This window comes from Dreissena polymorpha, chromosome 5 (genome assembly GCF_020536995.1).
Source record: "Dreissena polymorpha isolate Duluth1 chromosome 5, UMN_Dpol_1.0, whole genome shotgun sequence".
Lineage (NCBI taxonomy): Eukaryota > Metazoa > Mollusca > Bivalvia > Myida > Dreissenidae > Dreissena > Dreissena polymorpha.
In genome coordinates this window covers 2,986,562-3,011,565 of record NC_068359.1, presented here as the reverse complement: position 1 = coordinate 3,011,565, position 25,004 = coordinate 2,986,562, and the positions used below count along the sequence as shown (strand labels likewise).

Below are 25,004 nucleotides of genomic sequence, written 5' to 3'. Positions count from 1 at the left end.
AAGTTGCTATCTTCAATATTGCAAAAGTTATTGCAAATGTTAAAATTGGCGCAAACAGACCAACAGACCAACCAACAGACAGGGCAAAAAAAATATGTCCCCCACTACTATAGTTGGGGACATAAAAAAGTCTGATAAAGTGAGACAACTCAAAATGTGCATTGTTACTGATTGCACAGTTACCCCCCTTATTTCAAAATCAATCTATTTTTAGTCGTGGCGAACTTGACCTTGGAGATATCGACCTAATTCTTGCGCGCGACACACTGTCCAATGATGGTGAACAAATGTGCCAAATGATTTTAAAATCTTACAATGAACACCAAATTTAATGCCCGGACAAGCTTGTTCTGCCCGCCAGCCAGCCCACCAGCCACCTGCCGACATCGCCAATCTAATAACCAGTTTTTTCCTTCGGAAAACCTGGCTAAAAAGCTCTATAAAATGTTTGCTTTTTTTTTAAATTGGTTAATAAAGTCAGTAAACTTTTTTCATTTCTTTTTCACATCTTAACAAAAAAAGTAAGTAAACAAATAAGCAGTGCTTTGGCAAAAGGGGGGTTAAAGCATGTGCGTTTAGTGTCGTCCTAGATTACCTCTGCAGTCCACAGAGGCCAATCAGGGATGACACTTCACACTTTTATTGTACTTTTAAGATTATAGGTAGACTGATCTTGGCAAAAAAAACAATCCAAATGCATATAACAGAGATCCAGCCAGACAGGCAGGTTACCTCTCCTCCCTCATGTAGATGGGTATCACCATGGCGTCCTTGCTGGGTGGAACCTCGTACACAAAGATGTCATCCCTGTCCATGATGGAGCTCAGGGGCTCGTTCATGGCAAATATCTTGTGGAACCGGTGATTGTACACGTCTGTCACAAGCATCTGCAGAAATACAGGGCTTATTTGGTAACATATTTGTATGCTGTTGTTTTATTTATTAATATTTATGATTATTGCATATGTTACTATAAGAAGTAATAAAACTTACGCCATAAATTGGGCATAAAGCTGCTGAAATGGACCTTCTAATTTTAAGATGTGCATATTATTGATATAAGACATACTCAATGGGTGCGGGGAAAAATCCATAATGCCAGAAACAGAACATACATGTACACAATGACCTCATGTTTTAAACGGCGCATTTTGATATGCACTCAAACCTTATTTTATTACAAGCAGAATCCTATAGGAACATAATTTTGTAACATTTGTATATACCGTAAATTTGCGGCCATAAGTTGACCTAAAAACGCTCCCAAAATTGACCTTAAAAGTCAACTCGACTTATGGATGAGGTACTAAATAAAAAAATAAAAACATATTTCTGTGCCGTTTTTTTTTAAAAGTAATAAATCTCCGAAGCGGAAGAATTATGACTGTTTACGGGAAGACTGACTCGGGTTTTACTTAAATGTCCGCCAATAACAAAATACTCATGTTACATTGGTTTTTAATTCATTAATCTTCGTAATAAGTCCAAATAAAAACATGTAAAAATAACTTCGAAAATATTAAACATTTGTGACGTACGGTAAAGTGGCGAAAATTATCCATATCAATTTGTCTATTGATACATCATCCGTTGTCTGCTAAGAACAATAGTAAATCAACTGATGACACTTGTACCCATTTTAAGTTTATCAGTGTAAATACAAACTGTCAACAGGTGCAGGTGTCTTTATGCCACCAATTATCGCTTCTCGGCCTTTTGACTAAGATCAAAGTGTAAAGTGTAGTGTTGGCATCCTTTCAATCATTTGTCTTTATTGCATCACGCCTAAAATAGTTATCGTTAATGATATGCACAACGGTTCTGCTACAAACTACTTCTGACCAATCAAAAATAATTACTCTATCGTTGGATACGCCTTTAACCAATCGCTATTGTTCAACTTCACATGGTTTATTTTTTTATTGGATGAAGGTGTGGTTTCGTTGATTTATTCCTGTCCCACAATTTATGCATAATCGTTTCGTAAATAAATACATCTTATCTGAGTGAAGATTTCATTCATTGTTTAGCTGCTAAGTATTATTAGATCAGACGTTTTTCCAGAATGCAGAAAATATTTCTCGGGTATCTCGTGATTTACGAATATGTATATAACAGTCGAATAGCGAGCGATGCGAGTGTTGGTAAATTCACCTGTTTAATGGCGAAAGCGTTGTTGATTGTTTGAGAGCAAGTTACAATTATTTTGACCATATAATGAATTTCTGCGTTCAAGATTTTACCGAATTTTCACATCAATAGCACTCACATTTGAATACAAAAATATCTGCTCATAATATAAACGCTGAAAGTCATTACGTTAAATGGGAAACTAATTTTGATTTGTGAAAGATATATTAAGTTCGAAATAATCAATGATATGTTATTATGATTTTTAACAATAAAATATATTTTTCGTTATAATAAATAATTGAAACGTTGAATGTTTCGTTTTAAATATATTCTTATTATTAATATCCCATAAAATGTCAACTGCCGGTACAAAAGCCCTCAGAACCATGACTAAAATGTCACTTAAACATGTCAGAGATATTGAGGAAATTTACCCCCCGACTTATGGCAGAGTCAAGGCAAAAACCAAGTTTTTCTAGCTACATTATACCCCTCGACTTATGGCCGATGTAGACTTATGGCCGCGAATGTACGGTATTTTTGGTGAAGGAAATCTTGTCCTACGTTAATTTTTTTTCTTTTATTTACAAAGCCAAATAAGCCATAGCCTCTTAATTCTTGTCAGATTAATGTCATGATCCTGAAAAAAAGAACTTATGTAGTTGTTTGAAAAGCCATGAAATTCAGCTAATCTGGAGCTAGTACTTATAGTCAAAGGAGTCGATTGTGTGCCATTTTGAAACTCTAAAAAAGTAAACATGGCTGCGCTTTGAAAGTAAATAGACCCATAATGATTTCATATCAGGTCTTTTATAAAAACTTATACTAGTACACTATCTAAAAGTCATGTTTATTGCAACATCAATTAAAACAAAAACACAACTTACAAACTGTTTGTCCACTTTCACGTAAGGGGAGAGTGCAACACATATGTCCTGTACACAGCCCATCTTAGGAACAGTAAGCTTGAACTGATAGAGAACAATAAACTTCTGACAGCATCTTTATACTAGATTGTATTACAATGTCTGAATCTTTATACTAGATTGTATTACAATGTCTGATAAACTTCTGACAGCATCTTTATACTAGATTGTATTACAATGTCTGATAAACTTCTGACAGCATCTTTATACTAGATTGTATTACAATGTCTGAATCTTTATACTAGATTGTATTACAATGTCTGACAGCATCTTTATACTAGATTGTATTACAATGTCTGACAGCATCTTTATACTAGATTGTATTACAATGTCTGACAGCATCTTTATACTAGATTGTATTACAATGTCTGAATCTTTATATTAGATGGTATTACAATGTCTGACAGCATCTTTATACTAGATTGTATTACAATGTCTGACAGCATCTTTATACTAGATTGTATTACAATGTCTGACAGCATCTTTATACTAGATTGTATTACAATGTCTGAATCTTTATACTTGATTGTATTACAATGTCTCAATCTTTATACTAGATTGTATTACAATGTCTCAATTTTGATACTATATTGTATTACAATGTCTGAATCTTTATACTAGATTGTATTACAATGTCTGAATCTTTATACTAGATTGTATTACAATGTCTCAATCTTTATACTAGATTGTATTACAATGTCTGAATCTTTATACAAGATTGTATTACAATGTCTCAATCTTTATACTAGATTGTATTACAATGTCTGACAGCATCTTTATACTAGATTGTATTACAATGTCTCAATCTTTATACAAGATTGTATTACAATGTCTGAATCTTTATACTAGATTGTATTACAATGTCTGAATCTTTATACTAGTTTGTATTACAATGTCTCAATTTTTATACTAGATTGTATTACAATGTCTGAATCTTTATACTAGATTGTATTACAATGTCTGAATCTTTATACTAGATTGTATTACAATGTCTGAATTGTCTACACCGTTTCACTGTTCAAAACATGATTGGATGGCAGACATTAGAACTTAATCAATTGATGTTTATTTTGTGTATACATGTATCTTTTTAAAGAGAAACATTAAAACCAGAGCAATAATTTTCCAAAATATAATAAATTAATTTTACCATTTGGGAAGAAATATACTTTTTTAAATGGAAAAATTACAGGTGAATGAAAACACATATTACATTGAATTAAGGAAAAGGTTAGTAATTTTTTTATAGTAACTTTGTAATATTATATTCAAGCATACAGAGGAAGCTAAAAGAGAGCAACATAACAATTTTAATATTGAAACAGATGCTGAAATCACTAATGTGTTGAGCGTCATTCCAGATCAGCCTGGACAGTGCCACTCTTGTCTATCCTACACAGACAACATAGGCAAGCTGAGCTGACACTTTATACATGCTCATTACACCCAATGTCCAACACTACAAGCCTTAATTAGGTAACAAATCATAGAACAAAATCTACAAGAAATCTAAGCACATAGAGACTATGCACGGTAAGGACTCTGGCCCCGATTTCTTGAAAGTTCTTTAGTCTGTTTTATGAAGCTAAGTTTAAGCTCACTATTTCCATATCCCAATCAAGTTTTGATTTGCAATTTCTAAGAGACAAATATGTTTTGAATCAAAACATAAAATATAAGATATAACCAAATTAAGTAATGTATTGTGCTTTAACAATATTTTTTGAGTTAAAATTTTATTGTTAAAATAAACAAGAAATGTGTTTGTGAGAAACACTATGTCCCCTTCTGCGCCGCTTTGAATTTATTTATATTTTTTTTACCTTTGACCTTGAAAGATGACCTTGACCTTTCACCACTCAAAATGTGCGGCTCCAAGAGATACAGATACACATGCATGCCAAATATCAAGTTGGTATCTTCAATATTGCCAAAGTATTCATAAAATGAGCGATTTTGGCCACATATACTTGACCTCTGACCTTGAAGGATGACCTTGACCTTTCACCACTCAAAATGTGCGGCTCCATGAGATTCACATGCATGCCAAATATCAAGTTGCTATCTTCAATATTGCAAAAGTATTCATAAAATGAGCGATTTTGGCCACATATATTTGACCTCTGACCTTGAAGGATGACCTTGACCTTTCACCACTAAAAATGTGCAGCTCCATGAGATACACATGCATGCCAAATATCAAGTTGCTATCTTGAATATTGAAAAAGTTATTGCAAATGTTAAAGTTGGAGCAAACAGACCAACAGACCAACGTACAGACCAACAGACAGGGCAAAAACAATATGTCCCCCACTATAGTGGATGGGGGACATAAAAACTTAAACCACCTGTCCCTATAACAGTCAAGAAATCAGACCCCAAGCTACACGTTATTATGTCCATCAAAATATAAAAGAAAATAACAAAAAAAATAACGCGTACTTTGCACCCTACCTGGGACGGCTTCTTCTCAGGCTTCTGTGGGACCCAAAACACCTCCAGCTGGCGTTCTTTCTTCACAGGCATCGGCAGGGAGAGGTAGCAGAACGGGTCAAAGGTCACAGAGATCTTGTCGCACTCAGGACACTGGACTGTGGACTTGAGGAGGCCGTGGAAGAGGTCCGTGATGATCGAATTGTTGCGCTTGAGGTAGTTATCCCATGCTTCCTTGGCAACAACCTGTCAATGTGATAATTGTTCATGTTTGAAGAAAGCCAAGTTTTAACTGTAGTTGTTTTGTGTTTATCATGTCATTTTGATAACGTCTTAAAGTGAGACACTCTTATATATTTTTATTTTTCATCCTATGGCTTCATATCAACAAGAGGGCCAAGATGGCCCTAGTTCACTCACCTGAGAGGAGTCGGTTCATTCAATCTTTACCAAACGTCAAACTTGACCTAGATATTGTCCAGACAAACATCCTGGTCAAGTTTCATCATTATTGAACCAAAACTCTGGCATATGGAGTGTTTTTGTTTTTGTAAGATTTGTCCTGGTGACCTATATTTTGAGTTGACCCCCCCCCCCCCCTAACCAAACATCAAACTTTGCTTACAAAAACAAATATCATGACCAAGATTCATAAAATCTGAAAAAAATTGTGACCTCTTGAGTGTTTACAAGGATTTTGTATAATATAATTAAAATTCGGACAATCTAAGGGCAATAATTATGGCATTAATTATGTGATATATATAAAACCAATCTTTGTACCAAGTTTCATGATGATTGGGCAAAAAATGTGATTTCTAGAGTGTTCACAAGCTTTTTTTTACTATATTAATATAAGAAAACTGCCCCCCCCCCCGGCAGCCATGTTATTTAACTGACCGGAACCATTTTCAAAGTCAACTCTCATATCAAAGAAACAAATGTTCTGACCAAATTTCATGAAAATTGGGCCAAAAATGTGACTTCTAGAGTGTTCACATGTTTTCACTATAATATACATATAGAGAAATTGCCCCGCCCACTGGCGGCCATGTTTTTTCACCGATCTGGACCATTTTCGAACTCGTCCGAGATATCAATAAAACCAATGTTTTGACCAACTTTCATGATGATTGGGCAAAAATTGTGACTTCTATAGTGTTAACAAGGTTTCTCTATAGCCAAATCAGGAAAACTGCCCTCCCCCCCTGGCAGCCATGTTATTCAACTGACCGGAACCATTTTCAAACTCAACTCTCATATCAAGGAAACAAATGTTCTGACCAAATTTCATGAAAATTGGGCCAAAAATGTGACTTCTAGAGTGTGCACATGTTTTCACTATATACATATAGAGAAAAATGCCCCGCCCACTGGCGGCCATGTTTTATCACCGATCTGGACCATTTTCGAACTCATCCGAGATATCAATAAAACCAATGTTTTGACCAACTTTTATGATGATTGGGCAAAAATTGTGACTTCTAGAGTGTTTACGAGGTTTCTCTATAGCCAAATAAGGAAAACTGTCCCGCCCACTGGTGGCCATGTTTTTCAACGGACTGGAACCACTTTTGAACTCAACCTAACATATCATTAAGACAAACATTTTGACAACGTTACATGAAGATTGGGCATGAAATGTGACTTCTACAGTGTTTACAAGTTTTTTCTTTTCTTTGACCTAGTGATCTAGTTTTTGACCCGGCATGACCCAGTTTCGAACATGACCGAGATTTCATTGGGACAAAGCTTCTGACAAAGTTTCATGAAGATCGGACAATAAATGTGGCCTCTACAGTGTTTACAAACCAAATGTGGATGTCGGACGGAGGGACGGACTGACGACGGATAAAGACCTGTCACAAAAGCTCACCTGAGCAATCAGGTGAGCTAAAAATAGGATAAAAACCCATTGCATGATCTTCATTATTATACTATCACTATTTTAAGTAATGTAAACTTGAATAATATTTTAAGATTCCTGTTCATTTAAATCATTTAAATTGATTTTTAAATATTCAATTTTGTTCTCTCATTACTATATTTTTTAATTATGAGAACACAAGAACCCTCAATTCCAATCAACGACTGATTCATTCAGTTTACAACACAAGATATTCACCTCATCTGGTCGGTTATCAGAATCCTTCTGTTCTATGTAGGGCTTTTTCTTGATGCGGTTCAGGTCCTCATGAAGTCCATCCAGCAGGAAGGCCATGAGCTCCTGGGCATCCTGCTGGGAGTAACCTGAGAACTGGGGCGCAAACCTGCCCACAGCATACTGAAATACAAACCACAGGGGAATTGTAATAGATTCTTAAGTGTATGATGATAAACTCTCTGATATTCGGCATTGAATACTGTTCAGATAAAACAGGTCTTATGTTATTTACAATCTGAGAGGTAATATAATGAACACTGATGGGCTGTGAACCAACGGCCATTAAAAACATTTATACAAATTCAGACATTTGTTGGATAAAACAAACACAAAAAGCATAACTACCGTAATAACTCTATGTTTTCGGACACTCTAAGTATTTGGACACCCCCTTTTTAGCAAAATAATTATTTTTCGTAACTCTTAATTTTCGGACACACGAGTTTTGTTCATAATTCATGTCTCTAAGTTTTCGGACAGTATATTTTACAGCGCTATTTTACCAAATTTCGGTCCTGTTTTCGATATCTAATGACACTTCGATCATGAGGTTTTACAACCAGATTAACATCATAAAACATGGCCAGTGCATGCCGGAGGGCAACGGACCATTACATTTGCGTTATTAGGTAAATAACCTTGTAAACCGATATTAAACAATGGTTTCACCCGATGGCATAAGCGTTATGACAATTACCAGGGGTAGTGCCAATTAACAGTTCAATTATCTACCGCATTGGTACTACCCCTTCTCAGTAAAATAACTGTGACAAATACTAAATGCTTCAAAGTGTGATGCACCCTATAGCAAGTTTTACGAACAATGGAAGGTGTTAGACAACAACTATCGGAAATGAACAAACAAAGAATTCATAGTTTCTTATTTTATTGCGTTAATTACATGTTCAAACTATCGAGTATCGGTACATCACATGCTCATCTTTGAACTCGTTGGTCAAAGCACAAACTTGGAGTAACTTTCTCTCAAATAAATTAAGCATTTAAAATTATTAAAAATGCAGTGCAAACATATATAACTGTAATTTATTCTATACGGCATGGTATTTTACAAGCGCGTGCTATTACCAGTAGTCGTTGATACAATTGATGCTATTTTCAGACACTTCAATTTTCGACTCAAAGATTTCGGACACCCGTATTTTGTGAATATTTTTCGTATCTAAGTTTTTGGACACGAAAGAAAATAATTATTTTTAAGTGTCCGAAAACATAGAGTAATTACGGAAGTATGATTAATGAGGATTTGCACCTTTCAGATCAGGTTGTACCTTTTTGGATACTGGATCTTACTCTACATATTCATGATGACAAAATTAAGGAATTTACAGGATCTAATAACTGACCTTGAAATCTCTCGGCACCGTATAACTGTAGTCTCCCTGCCACATAATTTTGATTAGCTCAGCGTATGAGCTTGCTATTTCGCCATCCATGCCGAGGGGGTTATCTTTGTTTACCTCATCCACCCACTTCCCTGACCTGAAGTATTCAGTCAGGTGGGGGACATTACTCATGCACTGAAAATATAGAACAGTTCTTATTGTTGATATTATATTTTATGAAGTCAAAACTGTTAACAGCTTTTAAATCGAGTTATATTTTAAAATTTAAGTAGGGCAATATTTCAAAATGAGTTCCTCATATTCACAAATTAAAGGTCTAATACTTAAACATCATCTCCAAACATATTATGGATCTCCAAAGCAATCATAGATTAAGCAAGTTATCACAAAGTCACCGACAGAAAAATCTCTATAATACACATATTTCTACATGGTTATAGTTTTTATATTACCTGATAATCTACAGTCTTTTCTTAATTTGACAAATGCACGATGGACAAGCTAAATGCGTATCACCTACAACTTTGTCAGTGCATAACAATAAAATACATAAAAAAATAACTATCTACTTACTAAGGACATTGCTAATTTTGTTTGATATTCTGAGTTATACTAGATCCCTGTTATAGTTTTCTAGATATTCACCAGAAATAATTTAAGTATGTTGATAAAGAATAGGAAAACTCTAAAGACATGTCAGCAAGAGTTAAGGATCTTGTGCACTGCACTTCCCATTTAAAAATTGATACCTCTTGATAGTTCTGAGATATGATACAGACAAAACACAAACAGATGTCTAGATAGCCATACCAGCATATCCCCCTTGTTTTGCAGGAGGTATAACCACTGCTAACCTATCTGACCACAGTATGAACACTGGCAAACAATCTGACCCCATTATAACCATTGGTAACCAATCTGACCACAGTATAACCAATGGTTATCAATCTGACCACAGAATAACCACTGTTTACCAATCTGACCACAGTATAACCACTGGTTACCAATCTGTCCACAGAATTACCACTGATGACCAATCTGACCACAGAATAACCACTGGTTACCAATCTGACCACAGAAAAACCACTAGTAACCAATCTGTCTACAGTATAACCAATCGTCACCAATCCGACCACAGTATAACCACTGGTAACCAATTTGACCACACAATAACCGCCGGTAACCAATCTGACCTCAGTATAACCAATGGTTACCAATCTGACCACATAATAACCACTGTTTACCAATCTGACCACAGTATTAGTACTGGTTACCAATCTGTCCACAAAATTACCACTGATGACCAATCTGACCACAGTGTTACCACTGGTAATGAATCTGACCACAGAATAACCACTGCTAAACAATCTGACCACAGTGAAATCAATCTGACCACAGTATAACCAATCACAGTGTAACCACTTGTAACCAATCTGACCACATAATAACCACTGCTTACCAATCTGACCACGGTTAAACCACTTGTAACCAATCTGACCACAGTATAACCACTGGTAACCAATCAGAACACAGTGTTACAACTGGTCACCAATCTGACCACAGAATAACCACTGATAACCAATTAGAACACAGTATAGTCACTGGTTACCAAGTTGAAACCAATGTGACCACAGAATTACCACTGGTAACCAATCTGACAACAGTATGACTACTGGTAACCAATCGATGCACAGTATAACCACTGGTAACTAATCTGAGCACAGTATTACCACTGGTAACCAATCTGACAACATTATGACCACTGGTAACCAATCAGACCACAGTATAACCACTGATAACTAATCTGACCACAGTATTACCACTGGTAACCAATCTGACAACATAATGACCACTGGTAACCAATCAGAGCACAGTATAACCACTTGTAGCCAAACAGACTAGAGTATAACAATTTGCAACCTATTTGACTACAGCATAACTTTGGGTAACCAATCAGACCACCGAATAACAACTGGTAACCAATCAAACCACAGTATAAACACCGGTATCAAATCTGGCCACAGTATAGCCACTGTTTAAAATTCAAACCACAGTTTAACAACTGGTAACCAATCTGACCACAGCATAACCATTTGCAACCTATCAGACCATAGTATAACCACTGATAACCAATCTGACCACAATATAACCACTGGTTATCAATCAGATCACACTATAACAACTGGAAACCAATCAGACCCCAAGACACATTAATTACCTGCAGTGCTGAGTTCATAAAGCAAGTGTTGCCAATGTTGGAGAGACCACAGAGCCCAGGGGTAACACTCTTCTCCTGCTGGCTGCTGCCATACCCATCATAGCTGTTCCAGCTGCAGCACTTGTTACTTGACCTGCAAAGATATAAGAAACATAGAGTAATATACTTAATAAAGGTTGGGGTCGGAATCAACAAAGCTCCAGAAAAAAATCTTTTTTTTTTAAATGAATGGCAAGTTTAAGGGAATTTCATGTCTGTTAGGTAAAATTCTTTAACTTTAAATTTTGTTGTGGATAATTGTCTTTCTCATGGAACATGAATAGCAACATAGCAGTTCTTTGTCAAGAACTTAGTCTCAAGTGTAATATTGACTTGAGACAAATTTTGTTTGGGTTTGAATACTGAAATTCTGTAAGTTTGATGTTTATGATAGGTTGAGCCTATAATACTCTGTACTGGTTCCTTTCAAACAACAGGCTTAATAGGCTACATGCTTGTACCCTGTAGTGGTTCCTTTCAAACAACAGGCTAAATAGGCTACATGCTTGTACCCTGTACTGGTTCCTTTCAAACAACAGGCTAAATAGGCTACATGCTTGGACCCTGTACTGGTTCCTTTAAAAAAACGGGCTAAAAAGGCTACATGCTTGTACCCTGTACTGGTTCCTTTCAAACAATGGGCTAAATAGGCTACATGCTTTTACTCTGTACTGGTTCCTTTTAAACAACAGGCTAAATAGGCTACATGCTTGTACTCTGTACTGGTTCCTTTCAAACAACAGGCTAAATAGGCTACATGCTTGTACTCTGTACTGGTTCCTTTCAAACAACAGGCTTAATAGGCTACATGCTTGTACTCTGTACTGGTTCCTTTCAAACAACAGGCTTAATAGGCTACATGCTTGTACTCTGTACTGGTTCCTTTCAAACAACAGGCTTAATAGGCTGCATGCTTGTACTCTGTACTGGTTCCTTTCAAACAACAGGCTAAATAGGCTACATGCTTGTACTCTGTACTGGTTCCTTTCAAACAACAGGCTAAACAGGCTACATGCTTGTATTCTGTGCTGGTTCCTTTCAAACAACAGGCTTAATAGGCTACATGCTTGTACTCTGTACTGGTTCCTTTCAAACAACAGGCTTAATAGGCTACATGCTTGTACTCTGTACTGGTTGCTTTCAAACAACAGGCTTAATGGGCTGCATGCTTGTACTCTGTACTGGTTCCTTTCAAACAACAGGCTTAATGGGCTGCATGCTTGTACTATGTACTGGTTGCTTTCAAACAACAGGCTAAATAGGCTACATGTTTGTACTCTGTACTGGTTCCTTTCAAACAACAGGCTTAATAGGCTACTAAATAGGCTACATGCTTGTACTCTGTACTGGTTCCTTTCAAACAACAGGCTTAATAGGCTACATGCTTGTACTCTGTACTGGTTCCTTTCAAACAACAGGCTTAATAGGCTACATGCTTGTACTTTGTACTGGTTCCTTTCAAACAACAGGCTTAATAGGCTGCATGCTTATACTCTGTACTGGTTGCTTTCAAACAACAGGCTTAATGGGCTGCATGCTTGTACTCTGTACTGGTTCCTTTCAAACAACAGGCTAAATAGGCTACATGCTTGTACTCTGTACTGGTTCCTTTCAAACAACAGGCTAAATAGGCTACATGCTTGTACTCTGTACTGGTTCCTTTCAAACAACAGGCTTAATAGGCTACATGCTTGTACTCTGTACTGGTTCCTTTCAAACAACAGGCTTAATAGGCTACATGCTTGTACTTTGTACTGGTTCCTTTCAAACAACAGGCTTTATACTGTGAAACCATTATTATTCGTCCGACATTAATTTATGCCTTTTTCGTCCTTCGACCGATGGACGAATTCAAGATCCTAACGAACAATCATGTCCCATATTTGAAACAAATAAGACTGAATAACTGTAGGCATGAGGCATTTAAATCCAGCGTAATCCACGCATATACACAGGGCTCGAAATTAATACTCGCACACTCGCAAAATGCGAGAAAAAAAGATTGCAAGGTAAGTTATAAGCCACTTATATTTTTTGCAAATAAAGAAATAGTGAAAAAAAAAACGAGTTATATTGCTTAATGCGTTCGACGGCGTGAACGCTAAACCGTAGGTCAATTTTTTGAACGTCCGAATACCCATATGCGGAAGCGCACCTTGTTCGTTGACTGGTATACTTATAATACAGATACACAGATGGTATTGATACAAAGAACATGAAACAGTCGACTATTCACACTCAAGTTAAATCCGGTTTTGACACAAAGGGGTGTTCATTATACAGTGTACTGACAACTGACATTTCCTGTAAAACGCGAATGCAATAAGGCTGTATCGAATGCGTCGACTTCGTTTAGGTATATTAGTGTTGATTAGCGCTAATTGTTAACAACTTTATTACCCATTGTGTGTATTGTGTTTTCCAGGGGTGTTGCAGATTATACAGCCTACACGCGGTGAATCCGGATTAAAGACAATACTATTAAACGCAATTTAAATATGACGATGTGTGATCAACACCTGACTGAAATATATTCTGGGCTTTGTTACAAATTAATAAAGAACATTTTGATTTGTGTTTGGTTGTTTTGTTTTAACTGCATCTACTATTTTTGTACATATACATAAAAACCCGTACCTTTGTTTTTTTTATAACAAAAACATTTTTTTTTATAGATTTAATACTGTTGTTTATCAATAAATGCAGCGTTCCATTCAGAAAAAAAAACATTTAACAAACTAGATCCTCTTTCGTATAATAGAACAAGCTTCGCACCTTCTCTAATTGGCGCCGATAAAGGTAAGATTGTTATCAGTTTCACCGTGATAGTAACGGAAAAAGACTAATTGGAAATTGGCTTCGTTGTTTAAAACACTCGTTAACGATTATTCAGTCCCACTTATCCGCTAATCATAACAAAGAACGTGTCAATGACATAAAATAATAAGGGACAGTTACTATCACCTAAAATAACAGACTTGTTAATTGGCATATGCCAAACAAGGCCCACCTCTTGCAAGTGACTACCAAGTGTCGCCTCTCTTTCCCCAGCACGATTTTTTCGCAACCGCGTATTACATGTATTACAAACAAATCGGACGATTTTTTGTTGTTTTTTTCAAAACCAGAAATGGGCGAAATTAAGAGCGGACGAAATAGTCATTTTTATGAAAAGGGCGAAATTTTGTGCCGACGAAAATAAATGGTTTCACAGTAGGCTGCATGCTTATACTCTGTACTGGTTCCTTTCAAACAACAGGCTTAATAGGCAACATGCTTGTACTCTGTACTGGTTCCTTTCAAACAACAGGCTTAATAGGCTGCATGCTTGTACTCTGTACTGGTTGCTTTCAAACAACAGGCTTAATAGGCTGCATGCTTGTACTCTGTGCTGGTTCCTTTCAAACAACAGGCTAAATAGGCTACATGCTTGTACTTTGTACTGGTTCCTTTCAAACAACAGGCTTAATAGGCTGCATGCTTGTACTCTGTACTGGTTCCTTTCAAACAACAGGCTTAATAGGCTGCATGCTTGTACATAATCAAGCTTAAAGAAATATTAATTTACATACTTTTGCTTAAAGGGACCTTTTCATAGATTTTGGCAAATATTGAAGGTTGTCATTAAATGCTTTATATTGATAAATGTAAACGTTGGATCTAAAAGGCTCCAGCAAAACACAAGTATACAATTAAAGAAGAAAAAAACAACAACCACAACTGGACTAGAACCACTGATCCATGGAGAAAAAATCTAACACTTAGACCACTTGGCCATTCGTGCTCATACAATGAGTGATGTATATACTTTATATACGCAATCCTCGTAGTGTCACAAAATAAATCGACATTAACAGAACTCTCCAAATTATTCAACACTATATAATTTGCAGGTTTTTAAATCATCAAAAGATGCATATATTTGATATTTTAGAGCATGGTAAATGTTCAATATTACTGCTACCTCAAAATATCAAAACTACAGCTAAAAATTTGTGAATCTGAAACAAATTTTTAAAATTTTCGCAATTTACCAAAATGTGAACAGGTCCCTTTAGTTTTAAATCTGGCAATAAAATGTGCACAAAGGCAAGATTCACCAAACTACTGTCAATTGTAGTCAGGTTGGAAATATATGGGTTAAAAGAAACAACAAATGAAGCAAAAAATATGTATGAAAAGGTTTTTAACTTTTTGGCTTTAAACCATGATATGTCATCATTCATGTACTGGCAAAGAAAGCTTGAAGCATTTTGTTGAACACAAACCATGCAACATAAGTGATTACCACTGCATGTTTCCTTGTTGATTTTTTAGCAACACAATCACACACAACTGCCCACAACAATATGCAAAAGAATTTAAACATCATCATGTAAATATTTTCATGAACATATTGTCTTGCTTTAGTTTTATAAAGATATAAGCAATCAAAGGTTTACATCATTACATCTCATTTAAATATGACACCTCAATAATTTAATGAACAGATTTGTTGTTTTATGAACTTAAATTATTTGTAGTGTTGTGTATTATCTAATCCAATGCTAATCAGCACGTCACTGCATCACGCCAGTTTTTTGGTTCACCACAACGCCCCTCCAAGACCAATTGGCGCCTTGTGCCCTTTAATCATTTAGTGTTTAATGTTGTCCTTAACATGGGCCTTTGTATTTATCGATAAGACCAACTGATCACATCAGCTGCCTGTACAAATCCAATTATCGCCTTATTAGCTTGTTGTATGGTTCAATAAAGCCAACTGCTATTAAGTAAAACACTTTATTTGTTCCCATTAAATCTTCTATTTATAAATTACTCATCTTCAACAAGCTGACATGATCTGCATACCTCTGGGCCATAGCGGTTACATTAACACCCTCTCACTCTAGCAGGTATCATTTATTATCACACCTACACCACCATTGAGTCATTCAGACACAATGGACACGCAACACTGCCAACAAACAAACTTTACAACTCCGGCGGAGACATGTCTACTATGAAATCATCTTAATCTGATGTCTGGGCTTTGATGAACTCATTTTATGATTTTTAGCTTCTTATATCTTTACATGTGTAAAATATATTTTAATTATTTATGTAACAATGATAAATTAATCATTTGTGAATTTCAGGATAATGAGATTGAATCCAAATGCAAATCTATCTTGAACATTATAATTATGAGGCAGCAGCCTTTATCTTATTTAAATGTGACCTATAAATTGTATACAGTGTACAAACAATTCCAATTCTTGCAACATTGTTTTCTCATAATTACCTTCAAGATAGATTTGCATTTGGATTCAAAAGTGGATTTTGCAAGAATTGGAATTTCTTGTATGCAATTTATACATGTAGGTCACATTTAAATAAGATATAGGCTACTGCCTCATATAATACATTTAATATTTAATTTATTTAATGGTGTATAGTTATATGATTATATATTGTATCTCATTTAAACAAGAGCACTGCATAACGGGTGCCACGCTCGGCTGCGAAAGCTTGTCAGAATTATTTTTTTTAGAGGTCACAGTGACCTTGAACTTTGACCTAGTGACCCAAAATGGGTGTGGCATGTAGAACTCATCAAGGTGCATCTACATATTATGAAGTTTCAAAGTTGTAGGTGGAAGCACTTTGATTTTAGAGGCAATGTTAAAGTTTTTATTAAAGTTTTATATTAGAGGTCACAGTGACCTTGACCTTTGATCTAGTGACCCAAAAATGGGTGTGGCGTGTAGAACTCATCAAGGTGCATCTACATATGAAGTTTCAAAGTTGTAGGTGGAAGCACTTTGATTTTAGAGCCAATGTTCAAAACCTTGACAAAATGTTAAAGGGGCCTTTTCATGTTCGGGTAAATTGACAAAATTGAAAAAAAAAGTTTCAGATTCGCAAAATTAAGGTTTTAGCACGACGCCTAGGGCGGACGGCGGATGAGCTGGCTATGACAATAGCTCTGGTTTTCTCCGAAAACAGCCTCGCTAAAAATATACACAGAATTTATAGACATTATACAATTAATGTTAAAAAACGGTCGCCCAAAACAGTCACTTCACACATATGTTTACAGTTCATGAAGACGAAACTTATTGCAATGCCGCATGTAGTAATACATAGCAAGGTATAGCAATAAAAAAATGGCCCCTGTGAAATGCCCAGTATTGACCACATAGGCATTTTAAATTATAAGAGAACCACAAAACAATGTTACATATCAAATTTTAAACCTTTAGGCCTAGCTGTTCCAAAGGGAAAGATTTTTTAAATAATTTTATTATAAAAGTCTTTATAAATAATTGGTACCCTGAGTGTGACCATTTTGACCACAGGTAATTTTAAGAAACTAAGAAGAGAGCACATATAAAATGATACAAACCCTATATAAATTGTATGGTTGTGGTAGCTTCAGAGAAGTATAATTTTGCTAACAGTTTTAGAAAAAGTGTTACAGAAATTCCAAGTAGAACTATATTTAACAAAAGATGTGTTTGTCAGAAACACAATGCCCCCTATTGCGCTGCTTTGAAATAAAATTTCAATATATCATTTGGCAGGTTTAGAAATTATCTCCCTTTAAAAGCTTATTACTTCCCTTGGATTGTATTTTTTTACTTTTGACCTTGAAGGATGACCTTGACCTTTCACCACTCAAAATGTGCAGCTTCATGAGATACACATGCATGCCAAATATCAAGTTGCTATCTTCAATATTGCAAAAGTTATGGCCAATATTAAAGTTTTCGGACGGACACACAGACAGACAGACAGTTCAACTGCTATATGCCACCCTACCGGGGGCATAAAAAGGGGCAATACATCTTTAATTTTTAACTTAAATGTAGGACAATAAAATTCACAACTGCATTTCACAGGGAACAATAACTGCAGACAGATAGATGGACAGATTTCAATATAAATCCTTTAATTTAAAATTAGATGCTGTGCTTACTCTGCCATTCACCAAATTAGCCAATGGCTACAAATTGACTTATTTGGCTAAAGGAAATTCAATTTGGCTACAACTTTTTCTTCATTAAAACTTAAAATAGCCCAAAATAGACGAATTTTGCCATAGCAAGGCGAATTTGGCTAAAGAAACTTTTGAGCCAGGGGAAGCCCTGATGATGATATAACTTTTTTTTATAAAAAAAATACCTAGGACATAAAACTGTAAGATATTTACTCTTTAATCATGATTGTGTGCATAAACTGTAAATTGTTGAAAATGTTTCTGTCTGGTTTTGTCAAAGAGATGTTGATGTTCCATTGAACCATTCTTACTTAAATTAAGAACCAGAAACTATAGTTATTTTAAGGGACCAAACCAAATACCTCAAAATCAGACAACAAAAAATAAATAAATATATATATACATATTTATATATATATATATATATGGTTACTTTCTGATAAAACAATGTACATCCCCTGGCTGTCATAATGAAATCTTTCAAAGCTGGACTTACTTGTTGTTATAGTAAGCTCCTTTTGATGAAGGTTTAGAAGCCGTATTTGAACTTGAGCTGGAAAATGTGCTGTAAAAAAGAACAACAATACTTGTTAATTTTTGGTTATTAAAGAAGGATTCCATACTCATTAACAATACGGCATGTACTTTTTTAAACGGAAGCTATTCAGGGCTGTGACTCTAAAGGAAGAATTCAACTCTTTTTATCGGGGTATGTAATAACTAAAAGTGAAGGCATATAAAAATTGCATTGTTTTTTATTGTTATAAGACAACACTCAAACTAAGATTGGTGCAAAAATAGGGAAATATTGAAATATAACTACAACAAATACTGAAATAAAAATAAACAAGAGATGTGTTTGTCAGAAACACAAGGCCCCCTATTGCACCGCTTTGAAATAAAATTTCATTATATAATTTGGCAGGTTTAGAAATTATCTCCCTTTTAAAGCTTATTACTTCCCTTGGATTGTATTTTTTTACTTTTGACCTTGAACGATGACCCTGACCTTGCCCTTTCACCACTCAAAAGTTACACATGCATGCCAAATATCAAATTGCTATCTTCAATAATGCAAAAGTTATCGCCAATGTTAAAGTTTTCGGACAGACGGACGGACAGACTGACGGAGAGTTCAACTGCTATATGCCACCCTACCGGGGGCATAATTATCATCAAGAAGAAAATGTCTACTGTAAACTTGACATTTAGGGAAAATTTAATTATTCTAGTGAAATTCGGTTTGGGGTTACATGTCACTCATGACCTTGCTAAATTTAACACTTTACTTTGAACACTTTAATAACATTATAATCCTTAAATACACATACTTTTTGTTCACTGGCACAGGGGTTGCCCTCGGCCAGGTACCGTCGTCGTTTTTCTGCTCTATGACGACTATCTGGCCTGAGTAGAGGCCAGCGTCCTGAAGGGTGTTCTCCTTCTTGTTCAGGGGCTCATACATGTTGGTCATGTAGCGGTTCCAAAGGCGGACCTCCTTGTCCTCATTGATGTTGAACTCACGCCTCATCGCCACTTCCAATTGCTCTGTAATGATGAAAAAAAATGGTATCATAATGAAAGAAATGAGCTGTGCTGAGAAAACAGGGTCTTATGTGTGCGTGTAGTGTTGGCCCAGATAAGCCTGTGCAATCAGACACACTTTCAGTTTTTATGGTATTTATTTTTTAAAGAAGTCTTTTCTCAGCAATAATCCATATTGGGCCGACTGCACAGCTTAAACTGGGACAACACTTTACGCACATGCATTAACTCAATATTTCCAGAGTCAGACTAAAATGCATATTTGTGTTTTTTTTCTTTTTCTGATTTTGAGGTATTTGGTTTGGTTCCAAATAACTATAATACCTGGTTCTTAATTTAAGTAAGATGGTAGTGTTTTTTTCTACTGGCACATATGTTTTCATATGCTTATATTAGTGTGTTGATTGATTTTTATTTGCCATATTCAACAATATTTCAGTCCCATGATATTTCTCCCTACCACCAATTCTAGTTTCTCTGCAAATTATGCAAACAAATTGTATTATAAATTCAAAAACAATGTATTTGCAAAAGATTTATATGTTGTTTTTTTACTTCTCAGCTCTCTAAGATTTGAGTTATAATTTTCAATTACTATTTGACATGTAATGATGAGAATAAAACTGGTATTACTACTAGCCAATACAATATTTGTATTTGGTGTCATATATGTTCTCTTGTGCTTTTGACTTTGGTTACAGTTTATGAAATTCAATTTCTGTCTCATCATTACTTCTATGCCTACATGTATTACATGTAAACTAAAACATGTTATGTCTGTCATTTTTTTAACATTAAAACTTTTTGCTGGGACTATTGAAGTTGTTAATTTAATTCAAATGAAGAGGAAGCTTTATCAGCACAATCAAAGCATCTGTCTACTTTTTGTAAGAAACATTCTCTTTCCAAAAAATATATCTGTACATATTTTTTTTTTTTGCCATTACTTAAAAACTCCTAAAACCTTTATATGAAAGTGAAACTCAAATGATGACCAAGTAAGAGACCCACCTATAGTATCAACGCGGCTGAACTGCAGGACCACATGGTTGTCCGGTGTTGAGTTCTCAGCCACTTTCAGGTGCCATGGATACACCTCCACCTTAAGGGCCTTGCTGTACACACCCTCCTCTATCACCTTGCGAGGCAGAGGCTCCTGAATCACAATCAGGTGCATTATGAGAAAACTGGGCTTAACGCATGTGCGTAAATTGTAGACCAGATTAGCCAGCCCAGCATGCATAGGCAAATCAGGGACGACACTTTCAGCTTTAAATTTTTTGTTAACAGGAAGTCTTTCCTCAGCTTACATATAGATAAACACCAATTAAGGATTTACAATATTATTAATATTACATATCCACTAAAAACTAATTCATATCTATGGAATGGCTGCTTCTATTGCCAATACAATTGTGGAGGCAAATTTCAAATGTGAAAAGAATGGGATCCAGGGAATTATTCTAGAAATCCCAGAAACCATGTTAGTTGTACATTGGTTAAGTTTTAATGTTCTTAAAGCAGAAGGCTTACAGAGACAATCTTTCATGATTGAGAAGCAACAGTACTGAAGTGCCTTTTAAAAGATCTTTAAAAGGCTAACTGGAAGGGGTTGAACATGGGTCCCTTCTGTCACAAGGTGGACACCATTTTGATTACATCATTCTCACCTAACATGTTGTTATCAATTTGCATCAAATGTGGCCTATGATATGCCTGGGACTGGTGGATCGGCAGCCATGAGCAAAAATTTACATGTTAGACTGCATTATCACATTCATCATAAAACATTTCCACACAAATCCAAAGTTCCCGTACAAAAATTATTTAATACAGTGTTTCTGAAAGCGAAGCCCATTCACATTTTTATGGGGTGGAGTGCTTTGTCCAATTTTCATATGTAAAAGGTGAGTCACCTGTCCCTCTGCCATGGAATACCATGTGAGAAGTCTATCCCATCCTTCAGCTGGTATGAGGATGTAGTCAAGAGTATCTATCAGGTGCTCCTTCAACTTTGTATTCGCATCTGTAAAACAAGTTCTGGAATAAATACCAGCCATGTAATATACTGTTTATGGGCTTTTAATCAAATGTATTCAAATAAAGCTGATACATGTAAGTCAGTTTTGTTGTTCACTTTTATGAATTCCAGGATTGAAATAGTGATTCCTTAAAAAATTACAACACACAAGACTTGTATTTTATACAACACATATACATGTAATTATTTTTAAAAATAGTAATTAGTAAATCGCTCTCCGTATTTCAAGTTCCTACAAAATAGTCAGGCATTTAATATTTTTTCCTAAATAAGAACTGCATGAAAACTGGCAAATAGTATTTGTTAAGACAGATATAAAGCAATTAATTTGTTTCATCTCGATACTTCTGTCATAGTTCACAACATTTTTATATGTATCTAAAATAAATGTCATATAATGTTCTGTTTTTGTTATAACCCTTTACCACTTTAAAAGCTTCATTTCTTACCCTTAGATACTGATGAGTGGCAAACAGCATAAAACCTGAACAGACTGCGAGTTACTCATAGGCTGTTCTGGTTTTATGCTGTTTGCACATTTTCACTTGCTTCTTATGAGGTAAAGGGTAAACTGTGTACATGTAAATGATGTATTGTTAATATATTTTACCATCTTCAAACAAAGGAGAGTTGTCTATGTGTCCTGGATTTGCACTGTCTTCCCCAACGTAGTAGTGATCCCATGTATCAAAGCCAACATAGCTCTTCCATTGTTTGTACCATTTGATATCTAACATGTACCTGAATATAAATGGCTACTAAATGCTTCGAACAAATTCTTTAGTTTGAAAAAACTATTAAAAAAAACAAACAAATATCATATGATATGCATCTGCAATCTTTTTTCTAAGCTTAGTTAAACACTTTTATACCAGCACAGTTGCCCTGACAGCATGTTCCCCCTGGTGCATTCAGCCAGGCCCAATAGCCCAATATCATATTGTGCATTGTGAAAATAGAGGCACCATAATATGTTTGATAAATATGTTTTATCAAAATAGGATGAACATGGACATCATTAACCATATTATAATCAGTTTTGTGATTTTTCAAAATATGAAATTTTATTTATTGGCTTATTCATGTTAGTTAGAATATTAACATTGTGAGCAAAATACATTAAATAATAAGTTTTACCATTTATTTATGAACTTTCCTTATTCTGTCTCCAAACTGTTAAAGGTGTTGTCAAACAAAAATGGTTGAACTTGTTTATTAGTTAAAATTAGTTTGCGTTTGCACTTTTGACCGGTCTTCAATTTAACAGATTAAGTTATGAACTAGCTAAGAAATAACATTCTTACATGTAGCTCCATTCATCGCTTTTATTTGACAATTTATATAAACACTTATTTTGATAACAAAAGTATTGCACATGCTTTTATTGATACTTATTAACAATATTGATTAATTGGTTATATAATATATAAAGCTTAATAAATGATATTGTGAATACTGTTTTACCCCACCCACCATTTAAATAATTATCTTCAGGGCAAAACAATCCAGGACAAACAACAAGGGCTGTTTGTAAAACATGCATGCCCCCATATGGGCTGTCAGTTGTAGTGGCAGCCATTGTGTGAATACGTTTTTTGTCACTGTGACCTTAACCTTTGACCTAGTGACTTGAAAATCAATAGGGGTCATCTGCCAGTCATGATCAATGTACCTATCAAGTTTCATGATCCTAGGCCTTATTATTCTTGAGTTATCAGGAAACCATTTTACTGTTTCGAGTCACTGTGACCTTGACCTTTGACCTAGTGACCTGAAAATCAATAGGGGTCATCTGTGAGTCATGATCAATGTACCTATGAAGTTTCATGATCCTCGGTGTAAGCTTTCTTGAGTTATCATCTGGAAACCATTTACTGTGTAGAGCCAACGTGACCTTGACCTTTGAGCTAGTGACCTGAACATCAATAGGGGTCATTTGCCAGTCATGATCAATGTACCTATGAAGTTTCATGATCCTAGGCGTAAGCGTTCTTGAGTTATCATCCGGGAACCATTTTTCTGTTTCGAGTCACTGTGACCTTGACCTTTGACCTAGTGACCTGAAAATCAATAGGGGTCATCTGCAAGTCATGATCAATGTACCTATGAAGTTTCATGATTCTAGGTGTAAGCATTCTTGAGTTATCATCCAGAAACCATTTTACTATTTCGAGTCTGTGACCTTGACCTTTAACCTGAAAATCAATAGGGATCATCCACCAGTCATGATCAATGTACCTATGAAGTTTCATGATCGCCTAAGCATTTTTGAGTTATCATCCGGAAACCATTTTATTATTTCGATTCACTGTGACCTTGACCTTTGACCTAGTGACATGAAAATTAATAGGGATCATCTGCCAGTCATGATCAGTGTACCTATGAAGTTTCATGATCCTAGGCCTAAGCGTTTTTGAGTTATCATCCAGAAACCATCTGGTGGACGGACCGACGGACGGACTGACAGACATGTGCAAAACAATATACCCCCTCTTCTTTGAAGGGGGGGGCATAAATATAATTGTCAAATTATATTCATAATCCAGTTTCAGTACAAAAGAGTTCTTTTAAAATTGAAGAGAGGTTCTTACATTTTCATGCTGTGTAATATTATTTATTGTGATGGCAGAAAATACCCATCAATGGCTCAGTGCTCCAGCTAGGATTTGAAAAGGGCAGGGGGGTGGGGTTTTTTTTGTCAAAAAGGCACTTTCGCGCGCAGTATTTTGTCAAAAGGACACCTTTGAGCGTGCGGGCATTTCTGGAATGCTTCCTGTTGCATGTTAATTTATATGTTATTAATAATTGTTAGAATATAGGGCTGTCACGATTCACCGGTATACCGGTATATCGCGGTGCATGTCGTGAAAAAAATCGCACCGCGGTACGGCGTTGCCGCACCGGTTTTTTTAATATTATTATATTAGCACAGATATAAATACATTACATAATTATTTTGATATAGATATCGTTTTGAAAAATGTAGAAGCGATTCAAAAGGGCTAAATAAATAATCCGTTAATATCCAGGTCAAGCAAGCGCTTCCACTTGTAGATGTTTAACTTTCACGTTTAAAATACGGCGATGTATGGGTCCGTACCTTTTTTGGAATTAGGGAAAGATTTCATTTGCAAATAAGTTCATAATTATCAAAAAGAT

At 35.5% G+C, this 25,004-nt stretch overlaps 1 protein-coding gene across 1 annotated transcript in view; it reads right to left on the bottom strand.

The window, feature by feature from the left end:
• Positions 1-25,004, bottom strand: part of LOC127881272 (ubiquitin carboxyl-terminal hydrolase 15-like) — a 74,911-nt gene that overhangs the window by 37,475 nt on the left and 12,432 nt on the right. Inside the window, exons 3-13 of the mRNA XM_052429017.1 lie at positions 22,456-22,586; positions 21,721-21,830; positions 20,816-20,960; positions 19,591-19,807; positions 18,756-18,824; positions 11,239-11,371; positions 9,021-9,194; positions 7,618-7,776; positions 5,514-5,738; positions 3,021-3,104; positions 733-887 (exon numbers count right to left, since the gene is read on the bottom strand). Coding sequence (XP_052284977.1) covers positions 733-887; positions 3,021-3,104; positions 5,514-5,738; positions 7,618-7,776; positions 9,021-9,194; positions 11,239-11,371; positions 18,756-18,824; positions 19,591-19,807; positions 20,816-20,960; positions 21,721-21,830; positions 22,456-22,586 — 1,602 coding nt within the window. The remainder of the gene's footprint in view (positions 1-732; positions 888-3,020; positions 3,105-5,513; positions 5,739-7,617; positions 7,777-9,020; positions 9,195-11,238; positions 11,372-18,755; positions 18,825-19,590; positions 19,808-20,815; positions 20,961-21,720; positions 21,831-22,455; positions 22,587-25,004) is intronic.